The sequence below is a fragment of the Epinephelus lanceolatus genome, chromosome 21 (genome assembly GCF_041903045.1).
Source record: "Epinephelus lanceolatus isolate andai-2023 chromosome 21, ASM4190304v1, whole genome shotgun sequence".
In the NCBI taxonomy this organism is placed as follows: domain Eukaryota; kingdom Metazoa; phylum Chordata; class Actinopteri; order Perciformes; family Serranidae; genus Epinephelus; species Epinephelus lanceolatus.
The window spans coordinates 28801012-28821444 of NC_135754.1; the positions used below are offsets into that span (position 1 = coordinate 28801012).

General features: G+C 40.8%; 1 protein-coding gene across 1 annotated transcript; it reads left to right on the top strand.

Moving 5' to 3' along the window:
* The first annotated feature begins 1432 nt into the window (after nt 1-1432).
* LOC117247538 (5-hydroxytryptamine receptor 3A-like) lies at nt 1433-16306 on the top strand. The gene is made up of 10 exons (XM_078163603.1): nt 1433-1469; nt 2255-2415; nt 5547-5591; nt 5732-5841; nt 8163-8332; nt 10855-11012; nt 12500-12710; nt 12803-12970; nt 15771-15862; nt 15978-16306. The coding sequence occupies exons 1-10, from the start codon at nt 1433-1435 to the stop codon at nt 16200-16202; spliced, it is 1377 nt and encodes a 458-aa protein (XP_078019729.1). The 3' UTR covers nt 16203-16306.
* Nucleotides 16307-20433: the final 4127 nt, after the last annotated feature.

Consider the following 20433-nt stretch of genomic DNA (forward strand, 5'->3'; position numbering starts at 1 on the left):
TATCCACACAGTAGTACGTGAGACAGTCAAATACGGCATGAGTCACGATTCTGTTACTACATTGTCTATTTCTAATCTTAAATGTTTTCAGAAACATAGCTTCGCAACTCGATCTCACGCCCAAATGGTCAGATACCAAAGCTTGGTGAGTGGCCTGTCGCTGTCAGACACTGACGCACAGAGCAACACTTAAGCAGTGATATGAGACGACCTGGGGGGTGGCTGTTGACTCTCCGGGCAATGACAATGGTAGGCTATGAAGAGCAAGATTGTTTGAGCCGGGAGGGGAGGAGAATGAGTCCAACAAACTTTCACTCAGCAGCCTGCTCTAGAAGTCCAGTGTGAAACCAAAAGTCAAGGAGTTGTTCTAAGAAAGGCGTCGTGCCCTAGTATGTTGAGCATAATATGCTAGTGATGTATGTCATGTGACATTTAACAAACGTAGTTGTTTTTAGCCAAACAGTGTTTTTTTCAAAATCGAACTGTGTTCTGTAGTTGACTAAACTTAAGCAAGCAAACTTAGAAGGTAAAACACTGCCTACCTTTTATGGCTAACCAAACAGTACATTCCGACAGCGTTATGAATTTACGAACGGTCCAGTTTGTGCCAGAGTGCGCTTCGATGCTCAGAATAAGTATTTCTGAATGCACCACGCGCATCATCTTTCTCTGTTGTCTAAATCAAGCCAACAGAACTTGTTAGCTAGTGCTGGCTAATGTCTGTGGAGAATTGTTTTGCCTCCAGCTAAGCCCCGCCCACTAAAAAACATCATATTAACAGTAAAAGGGTTCATTCAGCCAATTTTAATGTATTCATGGCATTAACTACATAGAAATTAGACAAATAAATAAATAAATGCAAACAAAACCAAACTTTTTACCCCTGCTTTTTGCCCCTCCCCCCCCCCACTTTGTAATGCTGGTTTTGATTTGTAAACTGCATTATTGTTGTTATCAGTGACAACAGATATGTATCATCAGTTGTAGATGAGCCACATCAAAGTATCAGGTGGCTCTAATACATCTCTAATGTATTTTTCGCTGGGGTGTGTGTGTGGCATGTTAATTATCTGCGGTAACTCCTACTTACTTTTACCATTAAACATCATTATGGCACATTTTGGTCTCCAAAGTGTCTCGCCTCTTCCTCTTCCTCCCCGAAGAGACCACTGAGGGATGCTGTGATGACCACTGTGGGAGTGACCACAGTCTCCAGATGGCTGTTGGACTAATTCATTATTTAATAAATGAATAAATAAATAAATAAAAGATTGGTGATCCAGTTTGTCCGGCCCTCTTCCAGTATGAGGCAGTGGTATTATTACTGGAACAGACTTGGTGACATTCTCAGACAGTACTGGGAGGACGGGGATACACATTCACCGGTCAGGCGTCTCACTGACTTTGGGCTCTTACAGGTGTTGGAGTCATGATGCTCGCTGGTTTCTTCGTCCTGCTCTTCCTCTCAGGTAAGCATGGACAATGTCATGCATGATGCGTTCAGGTGTATGTGCCCAATGTGTCCCAGTTTCGAGAAAAGCTAAACTTATTTCCTGAACATTCTTGTGGCTTGTTAATTCAATCAAAATGTTTTTATGGACTCCAAAAATTTAAGTGTTTAATTATGCTGATGCATGTATCTGCTTTATAGTGAAGGAATAAGGGAACTTTCCAACTTCCTACTGACAAATGTGACAAATAAAAACCAAGAAAAGCACATCAATAAAAATGATTTGTTTTTGAATATCATTTTCGAAACGATAGCAACAATAAAATGGAACGTTGGAGATCTTTAGCTAGCATAATTAGATTTTTAAACCCAGATTTGAGCTGAAAAAATGTGCCTTGATTTGAACATGTACTTTGCTGACAAATAGCAGATGGATCTGAAACAGAGCCACATTAAAACTGAAATTACTGCAATAATGCTCACATTTAAAAAATCATTAGTGAAGTGATGAAATAAAACCCTGCTGTCCTGCCAACGCCCATCCTATAATAGCCTTTCAGTGACCGCAGTCACTGGATATTACTGCAGATATTGCTGGTGTTTTTTCATGGTTACATTATAGATTTAGCGGTAGTGGATACCCACAGACCAATGTTTGTCATTTCTTTGAAATTATACATCATTAACAGCACATACTGCAAATCTGATATGCAGACAGACAACAACAAAGCTAATAAGAGCATAAGATAATAAGAGCAAGGATAATTTTCTGATTTTGTGTGTCTTCTTGTGTTTCTGCTGTAGATGTTGTGTCGCCTGAGGGTAACTGCAGTTATCAGGATGTTTTAAACCACCTGAACTTGTCCACAAACAACGAGCTGTTCTTTATGACCCGACCCGTTAAAAACTACAAACACCCCACACAGGTTTCCCTGGAAGTACTACTCTATGCCATTCTAGATGTGGTAAGTGTTTAATATTTTTATTTTGTCAGAACAGGTTGCATCCATTTTTTTTGATATCTCAGTTTTACTTGAATTACCAGATTGTTGTGGCACACTGCCATAACTCTTGAACATATTTGGCATGAATCAAATGACACATGGCGGCACGGTGGTGCAGTGGTTAGCATTGTCTCCTGACAGCAAGAGGGTTCCTGGTTCAAACCCAGGGTGGGGGAGCCCTTCTCTGTGGAGTTTGCATGTTCTCCCCGTGTCATCGTGGGTTTTCTTCAGGTACTCCAGCTTCCTCCCACAGTCCAAAGACATGCAGGTTACTCTAAATTTTTTCGTAGGTGTGAATGTGAGTCAGCTGCGATCAGCTCCAGCTAAGCCGTTGCAGATAAGAGATAGGTTGAAAATATTCCAGCTGGCCATGCAAACTTGTAGAAGTTATGTAGATCTGTTGTAGTGCTTTTCTTTAATGCCTTTTTATTACTCTTTTTAACCTGCAAAACCAACCTGTGTACATATAATGTAACACCTAAAATGTTCTCTGCCTTTGGGAAAATTCATTGTCTACAAACTAAACGTGGTCTTGACTCTGATCAGTAAGTTTTGATTTAGATACCAGAATCAGAATATGATTCATTATCAAGTAGGTTTTCATTACAAGGAACTTGCCTTGGTGTAGGCACATTGAAATATACATACAATGACATATTAAGAAGAACAAAGGCAAAGTACTGCATCAGCCAAAAACATAAATATCAAATACAACACAGTTGCCCACATACAGTTTCACATGGTGTGTGTTTGGGATACAGGTCATAGGAAATTGCAGATTAAGTATCAACTGAACCCATTAAGAAGAGCAATGTATTCAGACAGAGTTTTTTGTGAATTTGATAGTACGATTGCAGCCACAGCAATCTGTCGCATTTTAGCCGTTTTTCTGTTGTTATAGCGCCACCCAGTTGCCAATTAGAGTTAAATTTCTCCAGTCACCTTGAGGCGTCCTGATCACCACATGATTTCCGAGCGCGGCACCGCTGCTGCTCACCGCTCCCTCAGGGGATGGGTCAAATGCGGAGAACAAATTTCACACATTCAGGTGTGTGACAATCAGTGGAACTTTACCTTTACCTTCTACATATCTACCAAGGTTAGTAAAAATCCATATGGCGGTTAGGCCTAGATAAGAAATGAGCTCTCTAGCGCCCCCATTTTGTTTGATGGGGTCAATAATGGAGGGGTCCCCTCAGATTATGTGTGGTCATATGCCTACAAAGTTGCGTGGTGATGGGTGAAACCCTTGAGATGTTATACACCTTTATGTGATGAGCCACGCCCTCCGCAATATTCATTGCCTTATAGAAGCTCAGTTTTAGTAAGTTTTCCAACTTTTGCCAAGAGGGAACTTTAGATATTGGTCCCTAGATTATATTCACCCAGTTTCATGCAGATCGGTCAAACTTCCTAGGAAGAGATCAATTTTAAGTGTTTTTCAAAAAATTCAAAATGGCGGAAAATCTATATAACCAGAAGTTATGGGTTCTTGGGGTAAATTTGTTCCTCATGAGGAGAGGCATCTCTGTGCAAAGTTTCATGTCTCTACGACATACGGGGCATGAGATATTCCCATTCAAAGTTTGCAATTTCAATCGGTTGCTATAGCGCCCCCCTTTGGCCAATTGATGTAATAATGCTTCATTCACATCCTCCCATGACCCTCTACCACTGTGCCAAATTTCACATGGATTGACCAAGTCAGTGAGGAGAAAAACGTGGAGCAGACACACAGACAGAGTTTTCATCATTATATAGTAAGATATGCGAAAGATACTATAAAATAAATTCTATAACAGATATGTACATAGCTGCTTTAAAAATGAAAAGCTGTAAAATTCTGTGCAGGATGTGCAAAAGTTTATCATATATTCCGGCCTCTTTTTTGTCTTTACAACAAACTCAATTACAAAACAGATTTTTGGAAAAAAAAAAGTATAAATAATAAATAAGTATAACAAAAAAATTACCAAATCTTTAGTTGTGAGTATATCTCACACGCTTTGACTTGATATTGCCTTCTTGCTTTCTCTGGCTGTTCCTGTCTAACAGAGTGAAGTGTGACTGAGCCCAGATATTTATCACCACACAGAGTCAGAGGGCAGGCTCTGCAAGTTTTACTGCAGCCAAACCACTAATCTTTTTAGCCCCTTTTCCATTGAGCAGTACAGTATGGTACAGTTCGGTATGCTTTTTTTCTGTTTCCACTGTGAAAAGTTGTGGATGGTACCAAAGGAACCGTTCTACACTGTCCCCATGTTTGGTCCCCCCTCTGTTGGGGTACCTAGCACACAGATCTGGTACTAAAAGGTGGAGCTGTGAACACTGCAGTCTGTTGATTGGTCAACATTTTTAAATATCCCATGGAGAGAGACTCAGGTGCAGACTTCCAGCTGTGTCACTGGTAATTAGGAAATACAGTGAGTGCTGGACGGAGCAGTGAGTGACAACAACCCCGCCCATATTTAAGAGTACTGTTTGCAGTGGAAACACTAGGGTCTAGGTACCATGTCTGAAGGGTTACTGTTGGTTCCAAAGGTACCATACTGAAAGTGTTTGGTGGAGACGGGGCTAATGTCTCACAGAGGTATTTCCAGACAGGACTTCCAGGCCTGTCTATCACTTGATACTTGATAATTTATTATTATCGGCATGCAACACAGTTGGTGGTGAAAGTTTTGGTACAGCGCGGTAGCTCAGTTCCAATTCAAAGAAAAGAGCTAAGAGGAAAAGAAACAAGCAACAGGCAACATAAACCATTACAACAGCACGCACATAAGGGAAACACATGAATGGGAAAATATGTACAGTGAAAAATATGATGCGCACAGTTTAGTTCAGTTCCCCAGGTTGTCAAGTAGCCCAACAGGCCAAAGGTACAATGACTGATGTACCAGTGTAAAACAGTGCATACTGTAAATGTAGATTGAGATTTAAATGTTATAATCTATTATTTCAGAGCATTGTGCAGTCTGTGTGGAGGTATGTGTATGCATGTGCTCCCTGAGAGGTTTCTAGTTTAGATTTGACGTTGTCTGAAGTGTTCGTCTGGCTGGAAACATTTTCAAGATGTATTTTTGTGTTTACAGGTTGAAAAAGATCAGAAATTCATTCCTTATGTTTGGACTGTCATGGTGAGTGAGATGATAAAGACTGGAATTCTGTTGGTAAATGTTTTTCCTTTATTTTTTCCTGTCTAAGTGCCATTTTAAATTGTGTCTCACTTTCTTTCCCTTTATGTTCCTGTTATGTGACCCCTGGTTTTCATCTGCAGAGGTGGCACAATGAATACATCTCCTGGGACCCAAATCAGTTTTGTGGCATTGATAATGTTTCTCTTCCTACTGACATTTTGTGGAAACCAGATCTCACTATTGAAGAAATGTAAGTCACACACACACACACACACACACACACACACACACACACGCACACACTGTGAGGACCCACATTGAAACAGTTCTTTCCCTCACCCTAACCTGAACCCAATTCTGAGTAAATGTTCTATGACATTTTATTTTACTTGTAAATATTCTTCTAACCCGCTAATAACACCTTCATTTTAATTTACTACTTTATGGTGTATGAGTTTTATTTTGAATTGTGCTTTTACTTATTTTACACTGATTTCAAAACGATCTGATCATTGTATCAGCAATAACTGGTCCATGTTTTAACGTCCTTTCTTTGTCAATGTTGTCATAAAATTCAGTGTTTACCATCAAGCTGCCAACTCATCATTAAAGCGATCCCTGACCGCTTATAGAATACATCCTGTGGATACCCTGGGATGCATCGTCAGTGATGTGTTCTAGGGTCATTGAGTGTTTCGGGTCTCTTCAAACATCAGACACCCTCACCCAGGTGACCCAGCCAGGGGTGATCAGTCCCTGGCTTGCATCCCAGCAGCAGTTGACCATGCGGCCTCCCTCCTCAGCCAGAGCAACCCAGTGGCTCCCTATATTCTTTATGGCCCTCTTCCTAGCCAGTCCCACTATCCCCAGCTTTGTGAGTACTCTGCAGGGTGACCAGCCTGCAAAGCCCCGACATCCCAGCCTAACAGGCTCACAGTGGGTGTTCCAGTCCTGCCTCCTGCACCGTTCCATCAGCTCCTGGTACTTGGCACATTTTTGCTCCTTGGCTTCATCCATGCGCTCCTCCCAGGGTGCAGTTAGGGTGCTTTCACACCTGCCCTGTTTGGCTCAGTTCAATCAAACTCAAGTTTGTTCGCCCCCTAAGTGTGGTTCGTTTGGGCAGGTGTGAACATAGCAATCGCATTCGTGTGCCCATCAAAACAACTGGACCGAGACCTTTTTGAGGAGGTGGTCTCAGTTCGATTATGAACTCTGGTACGTGTTCTGACCTGGATCTGAACCAACTGCAGTCACATGACACATTGTTTGGGTTAAACATGAGCATGTTACAGTCCTGGAGGATTATTAATGTGCACCTCCTCCTGTACTGCCTTAATATGCACATTCAGCACATCCAATGCATCAAAACTTTGTTTTCTAGTTGGAGCCGCGCCTCATTTTCAAACTGTATGGTTTGACTAAAATGAACAATGACAGCAATATAGTCCACGATGAGCAGCGCTAAAATCAACCTGCGTAGTTGTCCCTCCATTGTGACATTAGAAAGTGTCACATTTATCTTGCAAGTGTACTCTTCTTTAACGTTTGGTTTACTTCCTGGATTTTTCCCACATGGAAATTCTGACCAATCCTGAGAATCTTTCTTGTGCAAGGCATTTGATCTGGTCCTCTTGTAAATGCTGCAATGAGAACACAAACCAACTCTAGGCATGGAACAAAATTAGTCCCTGATTTGGACCAAAGCAAGACAACTCTAGGTCTGAAAGCACCCTTAGTTCTACCATGATCATTTGTTTGGAATCAGAAAAGATGACCATGTCTGGACAGAGGGTTTCCGAGGTGATGTGCTCTGGAAACCACAGCTGCTTGCCAAGATTAACACTCGGTTGCTGAGGCAACTAGACCAGTTGCTGATCTTGGTTGTGGGATGTTTTTCTCTTCAGCCTAAACAAAGGTGATCGTCTTTGGGCGATGGTGTTTACTGGTGGGAATGGCTGAGGTTACAGTCTCTGTAACTGCTTTCAGCACTTGATCATGCTGCTAGCGGTAGCGGCCTTGTGCTATGGCCTTTGGGCAGCTACTTAAGATTTGCTTAAAGGATCCTCTTCCAGAGCACAGAGCACAAGATGGTATTTTGCTCTTGCCCCAGATATGGAGATTTTCCGGGCTTGGAAGGTCGATGTACACAGCCTGGGTCAGAAGTCGGACTTGAAGTAGTCTGCCCGCAGGATGTTTTTCCTTGGGACTCTATGCTGCTCTGCAGATTCCCACTTCGTCCATGCTCCCTGCTGTTTTAGATCCACCATCTTGCTCACACTTTCTTCTTCCACAGCTGCTTGAACCTTCTCTTGGAGAAGGAGACGCCTCTCTTTGCCCTTGGCTTTGCTGATTAGAGTCCTGGGGAAGTAATCAAGGCCAGCTCGGTCTCTGGCAAGTTACCTGACATAAAAATGATTTCAGTGAGTTCCACATAGTGAGGCATACAGATTTTGAATTTGGGAAAAATGAAACAGTGGTATTGGATTGACATCAGTGCATCTCTAGTTTTTAAAGCCTCCTGAAGCCATCATGTGTGTGTCTCTGTGTTCACATGTCTGTGTTCTTGTACAGGACAGAGAAGGACAAAGCCCCTCCGAGCCCTTATCTTACCATCAATAATAAAGGATATGTTGAAGTCCAGAACGACCAGGTGCTGGTCAGCACCTGCAGGATGCACACTTACACATTCCCCTTCGACATACAGCGTTGCAACCTCACCTTCAAGTCTGTCATATACACCGGTGAGTGAGTTGTGTTCTCTACTGACTAATCAAAGTCAAGTCAAGTCAAGTTTATTTATATAGCACATTTCATGTGACAAGCGCAGACTCAATGTGCTTAAAAACAGAAACAAAGGTACATTTTACATGACAGAACATAAACATTATGATAAGAGTGACTAACATTTATAAAAACACACAAGATGTAATCAAAGGTGTTGGTTAAACAAGATAAGAGGATATCTTTCTTATCACGGTTAAAAACAGGAGATAATAACAATAATAATACTAATTCAGTAAACCTAACTACAGGCTTGTGAGAATAGATATGATTTAAGTTTGCTTTTAAAAGAAGACACTGAAGTAGCAAACCGTAGTTCAATTGGCAGTGAATTCCAGAGAGTGGGACCATAATGACTGAAGGCACCAAAACCTGAATTGGAGTTGATTCTGGGTATTGTGAGGAGACCTTTGTTTGATGATCGAAGGGATCTCTCTGGTACGTACTCAGTGAGCATGTCAGAAATGTAGGAGGGAGCTAACCAATTAAAACATTTATAAACAATAAGAAGAACTTTAAAATCAATTCTTTGTTTTACTGGGAGCCAGTGTAGTGATGATAAAATCGGGGTAATATGGTCAGACCGTTTGATTTTTGTTAGTACCCTAGCAGCTGCATTCTGAATAAGCTGGAGTTTGCTTAATGTTTGTTTTGGCAGTCCAGCAAAGAGGGCATTGCAGTAGTCTAGTCTACTAGAAATAAAAGCATGCACCAGCTTCTCAGAATCAGATTGGGATAAAAACATCTAACTTTAGCAATATTTCTCAGGTGATAAAATGCTGTCTTAGATATATTAGAGATGTGCTTGTGGAAGTTGAGGTTGGCATCAAGAACCACACCTAAGTTTTTGACATGATCACATGGTTGAACAGATAAGGGAGTAAGCAGGGATTGAATTTCATGCCTCAGGGCCTTAGGACCAACAACAAGAATCTCTGTCTTGTCCTGATTAAGCTGTAAGAAATTTTTGCTCATCCAGGAACTGATATCTGAGATGCACTGGATGAGATTGTTCAGAGGATCATGTTCATTGGTCATGTTCGTTGGCAGAAACCGATATGTATATGTAATCAAAGGACTGTTTCTAGTATTTCTAGCTCCCCCTGTTAGTACCAAATCAGTATGCATGGTACCCCAACAGAGGGGTGACCAAAAATAGGGATGTAAGGAACCGTTCTATTGGTTATCATCCAAACCTTTTCACAATGGAAACAGAAAAAATGTGCACTGAACTGAAACGGACTGATGGGGAAGCCATGAGTGGCTTCAGTTCCCCATGTGTGCTCTTGTCAAAGTTACCAGACTTCATTGAGATAAAAAGTGATTTAAGCTTGTTGAACACAGGATCTGCTGGTCTACCGCTGCCTTACCGCTGCCTTGATCAAATAGTTAATTTGTGTCATTGTATGACTTTGTTAAATCCCAACTGAACCTGTTAATAATAACACAAACCAACTAAACGAGGCAGCGGGAGATCAGCAACTACTGTTTCCAGCGATGGTAAATTTTTGTATTTCTCAATGGAGTCGAAGAGAGTGATAAAACGGCTTTGCGATGGCGCCCCCTGTCTGTGCATTAAGCAGTTTCAATACTGTGTATATGGAGACAGAAAAAAATCAATTTAATTTTGCAGGAAGCACTAATATCACCGTCCTATCATTGACTGACAGTGACGCTGATTGAAGCCGGATTTATGGTCAGTGCATTGAGTTAGTGGGAATCCTACTGTAAATCCCTACAGCGCAAGTTATAAATTTTGGTTTGCATTGGATTTTCTCCATTGATAATCACCACAGTGCTAGACTAATGTATCATGCACGGTCATTGTGGTCTGAAATATATGTTTACGTTCTTTCATTCACTTTATGATATCAGTGACAGTGAGAGGGTTAGCCTTGTGTCATTAGTGAATATGGGACTATTGTTTTGTGGTTGCCATATTTTTACACTGTACGTGTCATTTACTGTGATCAGAGATTTTGCAGTGGAGATGGCTTTGCTAAATGTACGTTACTGCGTGGACACAGTGGGGCTTCAGCAAAAAACAGAGGTCTTTCACCGTAATACAGCGCCTTCCAGCAATTGACTGCATTGGCCAATCAAATACACACAACTGCACATTCTGTTCTACACTCAGTAGAAGCCAACCTGTCACCCTTTACAAAAAGAACCTCAGATTTTGAACTGTAAACCAAAATGACTTTCTTTCTAATGCTTTCTACTTTTCTACAAGTATGACAACATGTCTTGTGGTACACCTTTGCCCGCTTTCAAAATCAATTGGTTTGGATGCTAAATGGTGTTCTCCTTATGCTAACATCAAGTGGTTTGTCCTGGACTTACCCCTACCAGCTTGGCTGTGAATCAAACTTACACCACCTCACTGTCTCCACCACACACCACCAAACTCCACTTATCATCCATTTCTTCATTGTTATCTCACCTCAAACAACCTTAGAAGTTCTTTTATCTCTTTCCTCAGCAAAGGACATTCGGCTCCAGTCGACGGACAACTCTTCAGAGGCCACAGAGTGTTCTCGTGAGGTGATGCGGACTCAGTACGAATGGCTGTTTCTCAACATGACAGTTACTACCAACAATGCCAGCAATACGTTCGGCCAAGACATTGTCATTTACACTGTGCGTATAACTACATACAGATGCACACGGTGTAAAAAGTAACCTTGTCATCAAGCACTTTATTATCGATATTTTTTGATATTCATATGAACATGTTAAATTTGTTCGTCTTAACAATTAAAACTATAACAAATGCACGTTAAAATGGCAGAAAATTTTTACCTGTTAAGAAGAACAACTTTGACAAATTAATATCAATGTCAAAATAGATGTATAGAGCCATATGTCTTTCGATACTTTAACGATTTCAGCAGTTGTAGTTTAACATTTCCCTCTGTCTTTTATTCCTTATTTCCATCCTTGTGTCCTTTGTCTTTCCCTATTTTTCCTTTTTCCTTCTTATTTGTCCTTTAAACTTTGCCTCATTTCTCTTCTGTTTTTTACCCTCTTTCTCTTTTCCCTCTTATTTCTTTTCTACTTTTCCTTCTTTAACTTAATATAAAAAGCCATGAAAGTTTATTTTCCTCAAGTATATTTTTCAGTGAACATCTGAGTGTAGAGCTTCTACTCCTTTACTGTACTTTTACTAGGGGAAGTACTTCACTACTCGAAAGATGGTCTTTTAGTAAAACCAGGCTGTCTATGCAGCAGAGACATGCACATACTTTAGAAATTGGTTGTTAGGTTAAGACAAACATTGTGGTTTGGCATTAAATAAGTACTTCTTTTTTACTAACATAATGTGACATATGCTGAATGACATATATCACATACAACATGTCACCGACATCACTTAACATGCTACACATCCTCAGCATCGTACATTCCCAGGGATATCAATGCTGATTGGCTATTGCAGCATGAATCGGTCACTGAAGTTAAGATTTTTCAACTCTCGCGAATAAGTGTATGACCTAGACTCGCTTCATTCGTGCTACTGAATTCTCGGATTTTATGTCATTCGCATCATGTTCATCGCCCTGCCCGGCGGGAATTCGCATCTAATCTGTCTTTATATTGACATGTAATTTACTCGCGTTAACTGTTTTATTCACGCCCTGTGTGAACACAACATTAGTAGCTCTTTATGCTATGTTGCGTCACTTTCTCTTTCTGCTCCTCTAATAATTATCACTGCCACTAGAGGGCACCAAATTACAATTAATGCAAGTATGGGTCGCACAGTGGGAGCAGGCTGGAAAATACAAAAAAACAGTCTCTACCTTGAGCATCAACCCTGCAGCCAGCAAAAACCCGCCGGATGATGTGGTGGATTTGAGCTGGGAGATGAGCAGGGAGATCTGGGCACTGGTAAGATTAAGGGAAGTTTACTATAGTTTATTTATGCATAATACCCACACTGTTGATGCAAAGCTGGTTAAAAATTGGCAAAGTATCCCTTCAATGACTTTGTTGATTCTTTTGACACTGCAGACTTAAGCACATCGGAGCAGATCACTTTGTTGTTGCAAGCTGTGTACTACAGATTATTTCAAGCTGCAGGAGGAGGAACATCAACCATCTGACGCTTTGACATCATCTCACAGATCACCATGAAGAGGCGGTCTCTCCTCTACATTGTCAACTTCTTGGTACCCGTCTTGTTCTTCTTGTGTCTGGACTTGGCCTCCTTCCTGATCTCAGACAACGGGGGCGAGAAGCTCAGCTTCAAGGTCACTGTGCTGCTCGCTGTCACTGTGTTACAACTTATCCTGAATGAAATTCTGCCTGCCTCATCAAACAAGATTCCTCTCATAGGTAAAGGCAATCAAAGTCAGTCCTTTATTGGACCACATACACTAACTCAATGAGTAGTTGTCTACATTAATGATGCTGCCTGCCCCTCCTAGCGGTCTACTGCATTGGGATTTTTGCTCTGATGCTGCTGAGCCTCCTGGAGACAATTTTCGTAATGCATCTGATGGAAAAAGACTCTGCATCCCAAGAAGAAGATGCAGATAAAGACCGAAGCCTGAGTGAGGACTGTAACAAACAGGGCAAAGCCAACATCCACAGCTGTCATGGGGGTAAGACCTGTAGCCAGTTGCATCAGTTGTTTTTATTTTCAAAACTGGACTTGTTAGGAATAACAAGTGTCCTTAGTAGTTACTTGTCCTTATCAATGACTGTATATAAAGATGGACAACCTTCTTCAACTTCCTCCCCCGTTAAAAAACAGATCCTGAATATCCTGGATACAGCAACTGCCACCATGTGCTGGTGATGTCATGTGGAGCCAGATTCTGCAGAGTAACGATCTTCACAGTATTAAGTTCCCACCATGGGACCCATAGCGAGCAGGGCCAACACACTGATTGGCACACATGGCTTTCAATCATGGTGTCAAACCCCCCTTTTTACAGCATCAAATAACTAATTAAAATCAAACTTATCAGGAAAATGAACACTCGAATGTACATCAGCCTGATAACGTCTACTTAAAATGACCTCCAACAGGAAATTTTGAGCCTCAAACTTCATTTCTTGCATTCTGGTGAATGTTTCTGCATCAGTTTATGGTGGAAATGTACTCACTTAAAGGAAAACAGATTTCTGGAGGCAAGTGACAAAAGAATAGATTATAATGCTGTAGACTCTCAGGCATTATGTGCTACTTTCAAATATGTATTCTCCTGTAGATCAGCTTGTCTTAATTTATGTTGTCTGCTGAGTCAACACAAGTCTTACACTGTGTATAAATGAGGAACTGGTTAAAAGGTTAAAATGGTTCTGGATGTACAGAGTAGACGCTGCTCTGACACACCGACACACTGAGGATGATTTCTACCCTGAAGTTCTTCAATATGAAGTTGCAGAGATAGAAAACAGGTAGTTTGGTTCATACAAACATGGTTCTTTTCTGAAGAGCTTAATTGCAGAGCTTATTTAATATTTTCTCTAGTTGTGAGTTTACCATCAGAACCCTTTAATTTAACCACCAATTTAACTAATTTAAATGTTTTGTTTCCTGTTGGTCCAGAAATTAAATTAGATTTTTTAACATTCAATCCACCATCCAAGAATTTGTAAGCAATAAAATGTGTGTGTAGGAGAAAATTGCAATGATGTCATTTAATAGTCATGTACTAATACTTGAAATTATCCTCTAAGGCCCTGATCACACAGGATGCATTTTAGCAACTGGAGGCGCCTTTTTGTAATTGTTTTAAATGAGAATGAAGCTTTTTGCTCATGTTTTTCGCGATGCGCTCTGGTCTGGCGTTTTTGCCGGAATGCTCTGAACTCCTTGAGTGGAAAAACCTTCAACTCAGAGCGGAAAAATGCCTCATGTCATCTCCGCCATTTCCCCATTGTCCAATTGAATGATTCGAGAGGCAGGCCTTCTTTGGTGGTCTTGACAACTCGTTTACAGTTGGTAAACAATGGTAGAGAAACTGGTGGTAGCTGTTGCTGAATACCCAGAGCAATACGGCCCGAAGATAGACAGCAGGTTGTCAGTGTGGTGGTACTCCCCATGATCCACCCTCTTTTTTAGGGTCTCATGTACCCACACAGATCTCTGTTTCCCTGTGCCCAACAAACTATTTACTGACAGCCTCTGACCCTCAACCAGAGCTACAGCAAGTGCCCTCTGCCTCAACATTTTAGGGACCAGATACTAATTACTACGAAATAGATAAATAATCAGTATATCGATTACACAGGAATGTTAGGAGGTGATGAGGTGATTTCCTGGCAACACTAAAAAGGTGCTGCAGGGTTTCGGTTTGTTTTTACTACGAGTGGTATTTGGTTTAAAAAAAAAAAAAGGCATTTCGGCACACCTAGCGTCCTCTATGACCAGGGCCTTAAATATTCATAAAGGATCCCAGAGAGCAGTCGCCTGCAGCACAAGGCATGTGCAGCACCAAACTGCATTTCAGATTTATTTAATTAAATTATCAGAGCCATGGTGTGGGAGATCTAAACATCATTTTGAGTTGAGTTTTGGTTTTAAAAGACATTTGGAACTGGGAAAGCAATTCGGCATCAGTCTCCACTCGCGCTGGGCAGTTGGTGAACCGGAATCAGCCAGATAGTTTGAGAGAGATGGTGTGATTTTACACCAGACTAGCTTGCTTGTTGTGAGGCTTGATGGTGAGTTATTGCCTAAATTCATCTAGCAGTATTGTGATGTTTTTAGTAGTTTAATATCGCAACAGCTCCAAACACTACTAAGGCTTAGGGCAAACTCTTTTGTTACCTGGCTGTCCATGAAGACAGGCCTCAGGGAGACGTGGATGCTGCTCTGCAGGGCGCTTGATTAAAGTGCGTTAACTGTGGTGACTCTCGCAAAGGGTTTTGGTGAGGGACGAGCAGGGGCTCTTGTGGTCTGGCAGAATGCGGATGTCGGGCATTATAACACACTGTTAGTAGAGAATTGATGACATGGCCAAATTTAAAAACTAAAATAATAAATTAGAAAAAGAAATAGAAAAGAAATGTCTTGCAAAAAAGGGGTCTTATCTAGTCAGACGACAAAAGGGCAAGTGCCTAAGCACCACCTGGGGTCTACCTGTGCATGTGCCTGCTGACTTGACCAGATGATAAAACTAACCTGTTAAAATATGACTTGTTTACTGTAATTAAAAGCGTATAAGAGGTACCTATGATGGAACGTGGTCGACAATGTGACCTGACAGTTAACTGAAAAATTGTTTAACAATTATGTAAACAAAGAGACCTAGAAATGGATTGGCAAAAAAGCTGATGCAACCCCATCTAGAGGCATATTCTTCTATTTCTTTTGCTGTTATATGTTTTTATATATGCTTTTTAACTGTATTATTTTAATTTTGGGAAAAACTGTCTTTTCAGGGATGCACAAATGGACTCACTGCGCGTGTATCTTTGATGTGTCTACTGGTGAAACTCCGTCTGAACTGCTGCCTGTGGCCAAAGAGGTTAGAATGCTGTTTCACTTTAATCACACTGGACACAAAATACTGAATGTCTGCTGATAATGTTACAGTCGATACTTGTATAAACCCTTTTTTGCAGGGCACAACAGAACAACAACACAACAGCAGCAAACTGATAGAGGAGTACCATGCCTTGGAGAAGCTCTCAGATGAGCTGAAAGAGATGGAGAAAACCCTTTCCCAGCTCCTCAGCAACAGGAAGGAAGAGGAGAAGCCCGGCTACTGGACCGGAGTGGCTAAAAAAGTCAACAGAGTTTTCTTAATTTTCTATTTAACAGTGGTGTGTCTGTTTTTAATTGTTATCTTTATCAAATGGAACACTGCGTAGAGGTGATCGTTGCTACATCATGATAACATGGTAATTGTTTCCTTTGTCTCTTTTTTGCCTCAGAAAGAGAGAGAGGAAACACTTTTTTGCTTTCTTTGCATTTAGCTGTATCATCCGCACATGGACCCACAGGGGAAAATCAAAACTAAATTTATTTGCTGACTAACAACAAGTCATTCTGTAATTCACTGTTCTGATTACAGAGCCTCCACCCCTCATCACTGTCAGTAACCATCACACCTGCTCCCACCTGGATCTATCCTATCCACTGATCCTATTGGTGCTCAGCTCTGTTTAAGCGCTGAACACTGAACAGTGGTTTTATTTTTCATTTTTTGCTCTGCTGGAAGATGTGCACTCCCATACTCTGCATGTTGTACACAATGCTACATCAACATGTGTCGCATATACACAGAATGAACTGGCCTGGTTGTTTTGTAAAATCAAAGTACACTAACCCGACATCTAATATTTACATGTCTTTAGCAAGTAATATGCACAATCTTTACGTATTGTACATGCTTTCACAGGTTGTCTAGATTCTTGCAGAAAACTTAAACTTAAAGAACCTTTAAATATTGATGTCACATGTTTCCTTCTGAGGAAATGTGGTGCAGTGAAGTGAATGCTATTTACTAAAGGCCCTGATCACACAGGACGCGAGGTACCCAGCACTGCCTTTTTTAAAAAAAAAAAAAAATCAGATGCTACTAGTAAAAAAAACCCTGCCCACTGCGGCTTCTTATTGTTGCCAGGCAACCACCCCTTCACCTCCTAACACTCCCGTGTAATCAATGTACTGATTATGTATTTATTTATTTCGTAGTAATTAGTATCTGGTCCCTAAAATGTTGAGGCAGAGGGTACTTGCTGTAGCTCTGGTTGAGGGTGAGAAGCGCCTCCAGCTGCTAAAACGCTCGCTGTATGATCAGGGCCTAAGCCGATGTTACGCCATGATGTATTGAATTAATTTTGTGATCTGTTGTATGCACAGTAATGGCTATGAAAACATGTATCAGACTCTTCATATCGTACAAATAAACAACTAAATCATTTATTTTTTCCCTCATGAAATGCACATACACACACACACACACACACACACACACACACACTTGAACTTGTTTTTGTCAGTTATGGGGACCGCTGTTTTTTTAATTGCTTGTAAGGACCACCTATTTTGTGTGGACACACAGTTGAATTTTACTGTGCCAATTACAGGTGTGCTCGGCAGTAAGTGGAATCACTGTGTACAGACCGAATCATCAGGACGTCGTATTAACAACATGAGTGACTTCCTGGTAGACAACTGGCTATTTATTACAAGTGTAGTGATGTGTAAAATCGGCAAATGTCTTTGTAACTAACCACCAGCCATACCAGTGGAAGTTAGCAGTCAATTATATCAGTGATCAGTTACAGTTGTTGATATCTGTTGTCATTTTCAGTCGTAACTGTAAGGTTTAAAGATATAAAGTCAAACACTGTAAGCCGATCTGATGTTTCTGCTGTGCTTATTTTATGTACTGTGTTGCGTTGTTATCATCTCTGATGAACCAAATCTGCTGGCATGGAAGCTGAGCAATGCACCGCTGTGGATGGGGCAGCAGCAAAATGTATTTTAGCCAGCTTAAACAAATATCAGTGCAAGTGTATGCTATATTTAAATAAATTTTCTACCCAGATGCTATGGTAAAAAGACACTGTGTTTCAGTCAGTGCAATTGCATGATCTCTAAAATTCACTTTGTTACGGCTTTGATCAGCGGATATAATGTGACTTGGGATGTACGCCAAACGCTGGCTCCGTTATGCAGCAGATCCAGCTGTGCCGCCCATAGATGCCGCCGTCATCAGAAAAGGACGTCGCTTTACGTGACGCTTCAGAGTAAGGCCGTCTCATGTCTCTTATCAGCAATCCTCGCTCCTCACTCCTAACTCCTGACTCCTTAAATGTTTTCCTAAGTGGGAGGGACTAAACAGTTAGGTAAGGTGGCTAGGTAAGGTGGTTAGCAGTAATTTTAAGGGACTTGGGACCTACCCCCTGTATTGTAAATAAATCTAAATTGTGTACGTTAGTGTATGCTTCAGATAAGACTTCTAAAAAAAATTAAACAGCCACAACAGTGGAAGCAAGAAGTAAAAAGCTTTTGGTTTGATGGCATCATCAGTCATTAGACTAATGAGATTGATGGACATTAAATTTGCCCGCCCCCCCCTCTCCAGTACAAGGCGGTGATATTATTACTGTCACACACATTTCCAGTCAACACAGAGAAGACAGGCACGCTCATTAACTGTGCAGACCTCCCACAGTCATGATGCTTGCAGGTTTCCTCCTTCTGCTCCTCTTCACAGGTAAGCTGGAACAATTCGGTATGATGCATGCAGCTGTGACATTTCTGTCATATGATGGAGGTGAATGGAGCTTTGTTATACAAACTGAAATAATACTGTTTCCACAAAAAAAGAAGAAATCTGTTCACAGTTTGCAGTAACAGGAGCACGTTTCCTGAGGAGGCCTTGCTGTTGATTTTTTTTTAACTGTCATTTTGATCTCCAGAAATAAAATCCCATTCACATTAATTATTTCAGGGTTCAGGCAAAAATCTCAGAAAGGGATATCTTAAAACCAATTTAACCAAGCAGAGCTAAGTGAGAAAGTATTTAGTAAATCTGATTAATGACCCTACTTTTTTATTTTCAAAGTTACATGTTTTAGGATGTCAGTAGACACTGATAAAATATCAAAATTGTGTTTTGAAAGAGATTTTGCCAACAGTTAAACCTTTATGCTCTTCTGTCAGGTGGAAGTGCCTCAAATTACTCAGAGCAACTGGAGCCTCTTCATGATCAACAGTCCGATCAGAGCTCTGAGGAAGGTAAGTACAGGAAATAAACACTCCAAAAGTGCAGAGTAATTACATAAATGAATATTTATTCCTATAGCATTGGCACTTTAGACACTCACCTGGTCATAACTATTTTGGATCTTTTTGAAGTTGGTTGTTTTTGTGTGTAGTAATAAAAGTAGAGATGTGTGACTAGTGTAAAATGTAAATGAAAAAGCACTTCACAGAAGATGGCATGGTCTGTTTTGAATGCATGAGGACTGGCCTAGACTGATATTGTGATTCCAAGCCTAGATTATTGTCCCATTGCAATGCTGGTTTTACTTGCCCATAAAATTGTGCTCCTGGCTTTAATTCAATCAGCATCCATTAAGACAATGTGTAGCAGATCAATCTCAAATGGAGTGCCCTTTTTAAACTTAACTAAATGTAAAAATGCTTACATTAATAAATAAATAAATAAAATGAAATCATTAGTGGACTGATGAAATAAAACCCAGCAGTCCTGCCAACGCCCATCTCATAATGGCTTTTCAGTGACCACAAGCACTGGATATTATTACTACTGCAGATATTTGTGAGCTGGTGTTGGTCAGTGTTTGATAAAAAGTTCAGAGGCAGTGGATCCCTCCCCACAGTGACTACTGTTTGTCATTTCTGTCAGTTAGAGCACATACAGTAAATCTGATGTTCACAAAAAATGAGATCTGGTGCTAAGAGTCACTCCTAGTGATGAAATTCTAAGGGAATTCTTAGAATTGTAAGGTTTTCTAAAAAAAAAAATCCCTTTAAAGTTAAGACAAGGTCCTTCTAAAGATAAGTTATTCACAAAGGATCTTAGACCTAAGGTGAAAATCTGTTAGAGCAGGGAGGAGGACTTTTAAGAGTCTTAAGAGTTTCTTAATCAGAGGAGAAAATGGTGGAAACACAAAGAGGTCAGAGAAATATTCTCCAAACGCTGGATAACAGTGAGGAAATTAAATACCACAGATTAGATTGTGCAGGCATAATATATATAGTCGATGTCATTAGGGATACACACACATTTCCCACCTGACACCATAACGGCAAAAATAAAATGATCACAACACTAAGATATTTGGAAAACTGGAACAGCGCAGCAGTGATGACTTGAATCTGTCTCAACCTTCCATCAGCAGAGTGTTCACACTAACAATGACAACACTTTCACAGTCAGCAGTTCATCTCATCTCCACTGGGTGTCCACACCTTGCAGGTCAGCATAGGGGCATGTCTGTGACAACCAATCATATATCTTAAAAGAATGCATCATACCTAGCAACAGGGTCAACCACACCTCCTCACTGAGGTAAAAGTTTCTGTCCCTTCCTGGCTCAGAGTTGCTCTAAGAACTTTCCT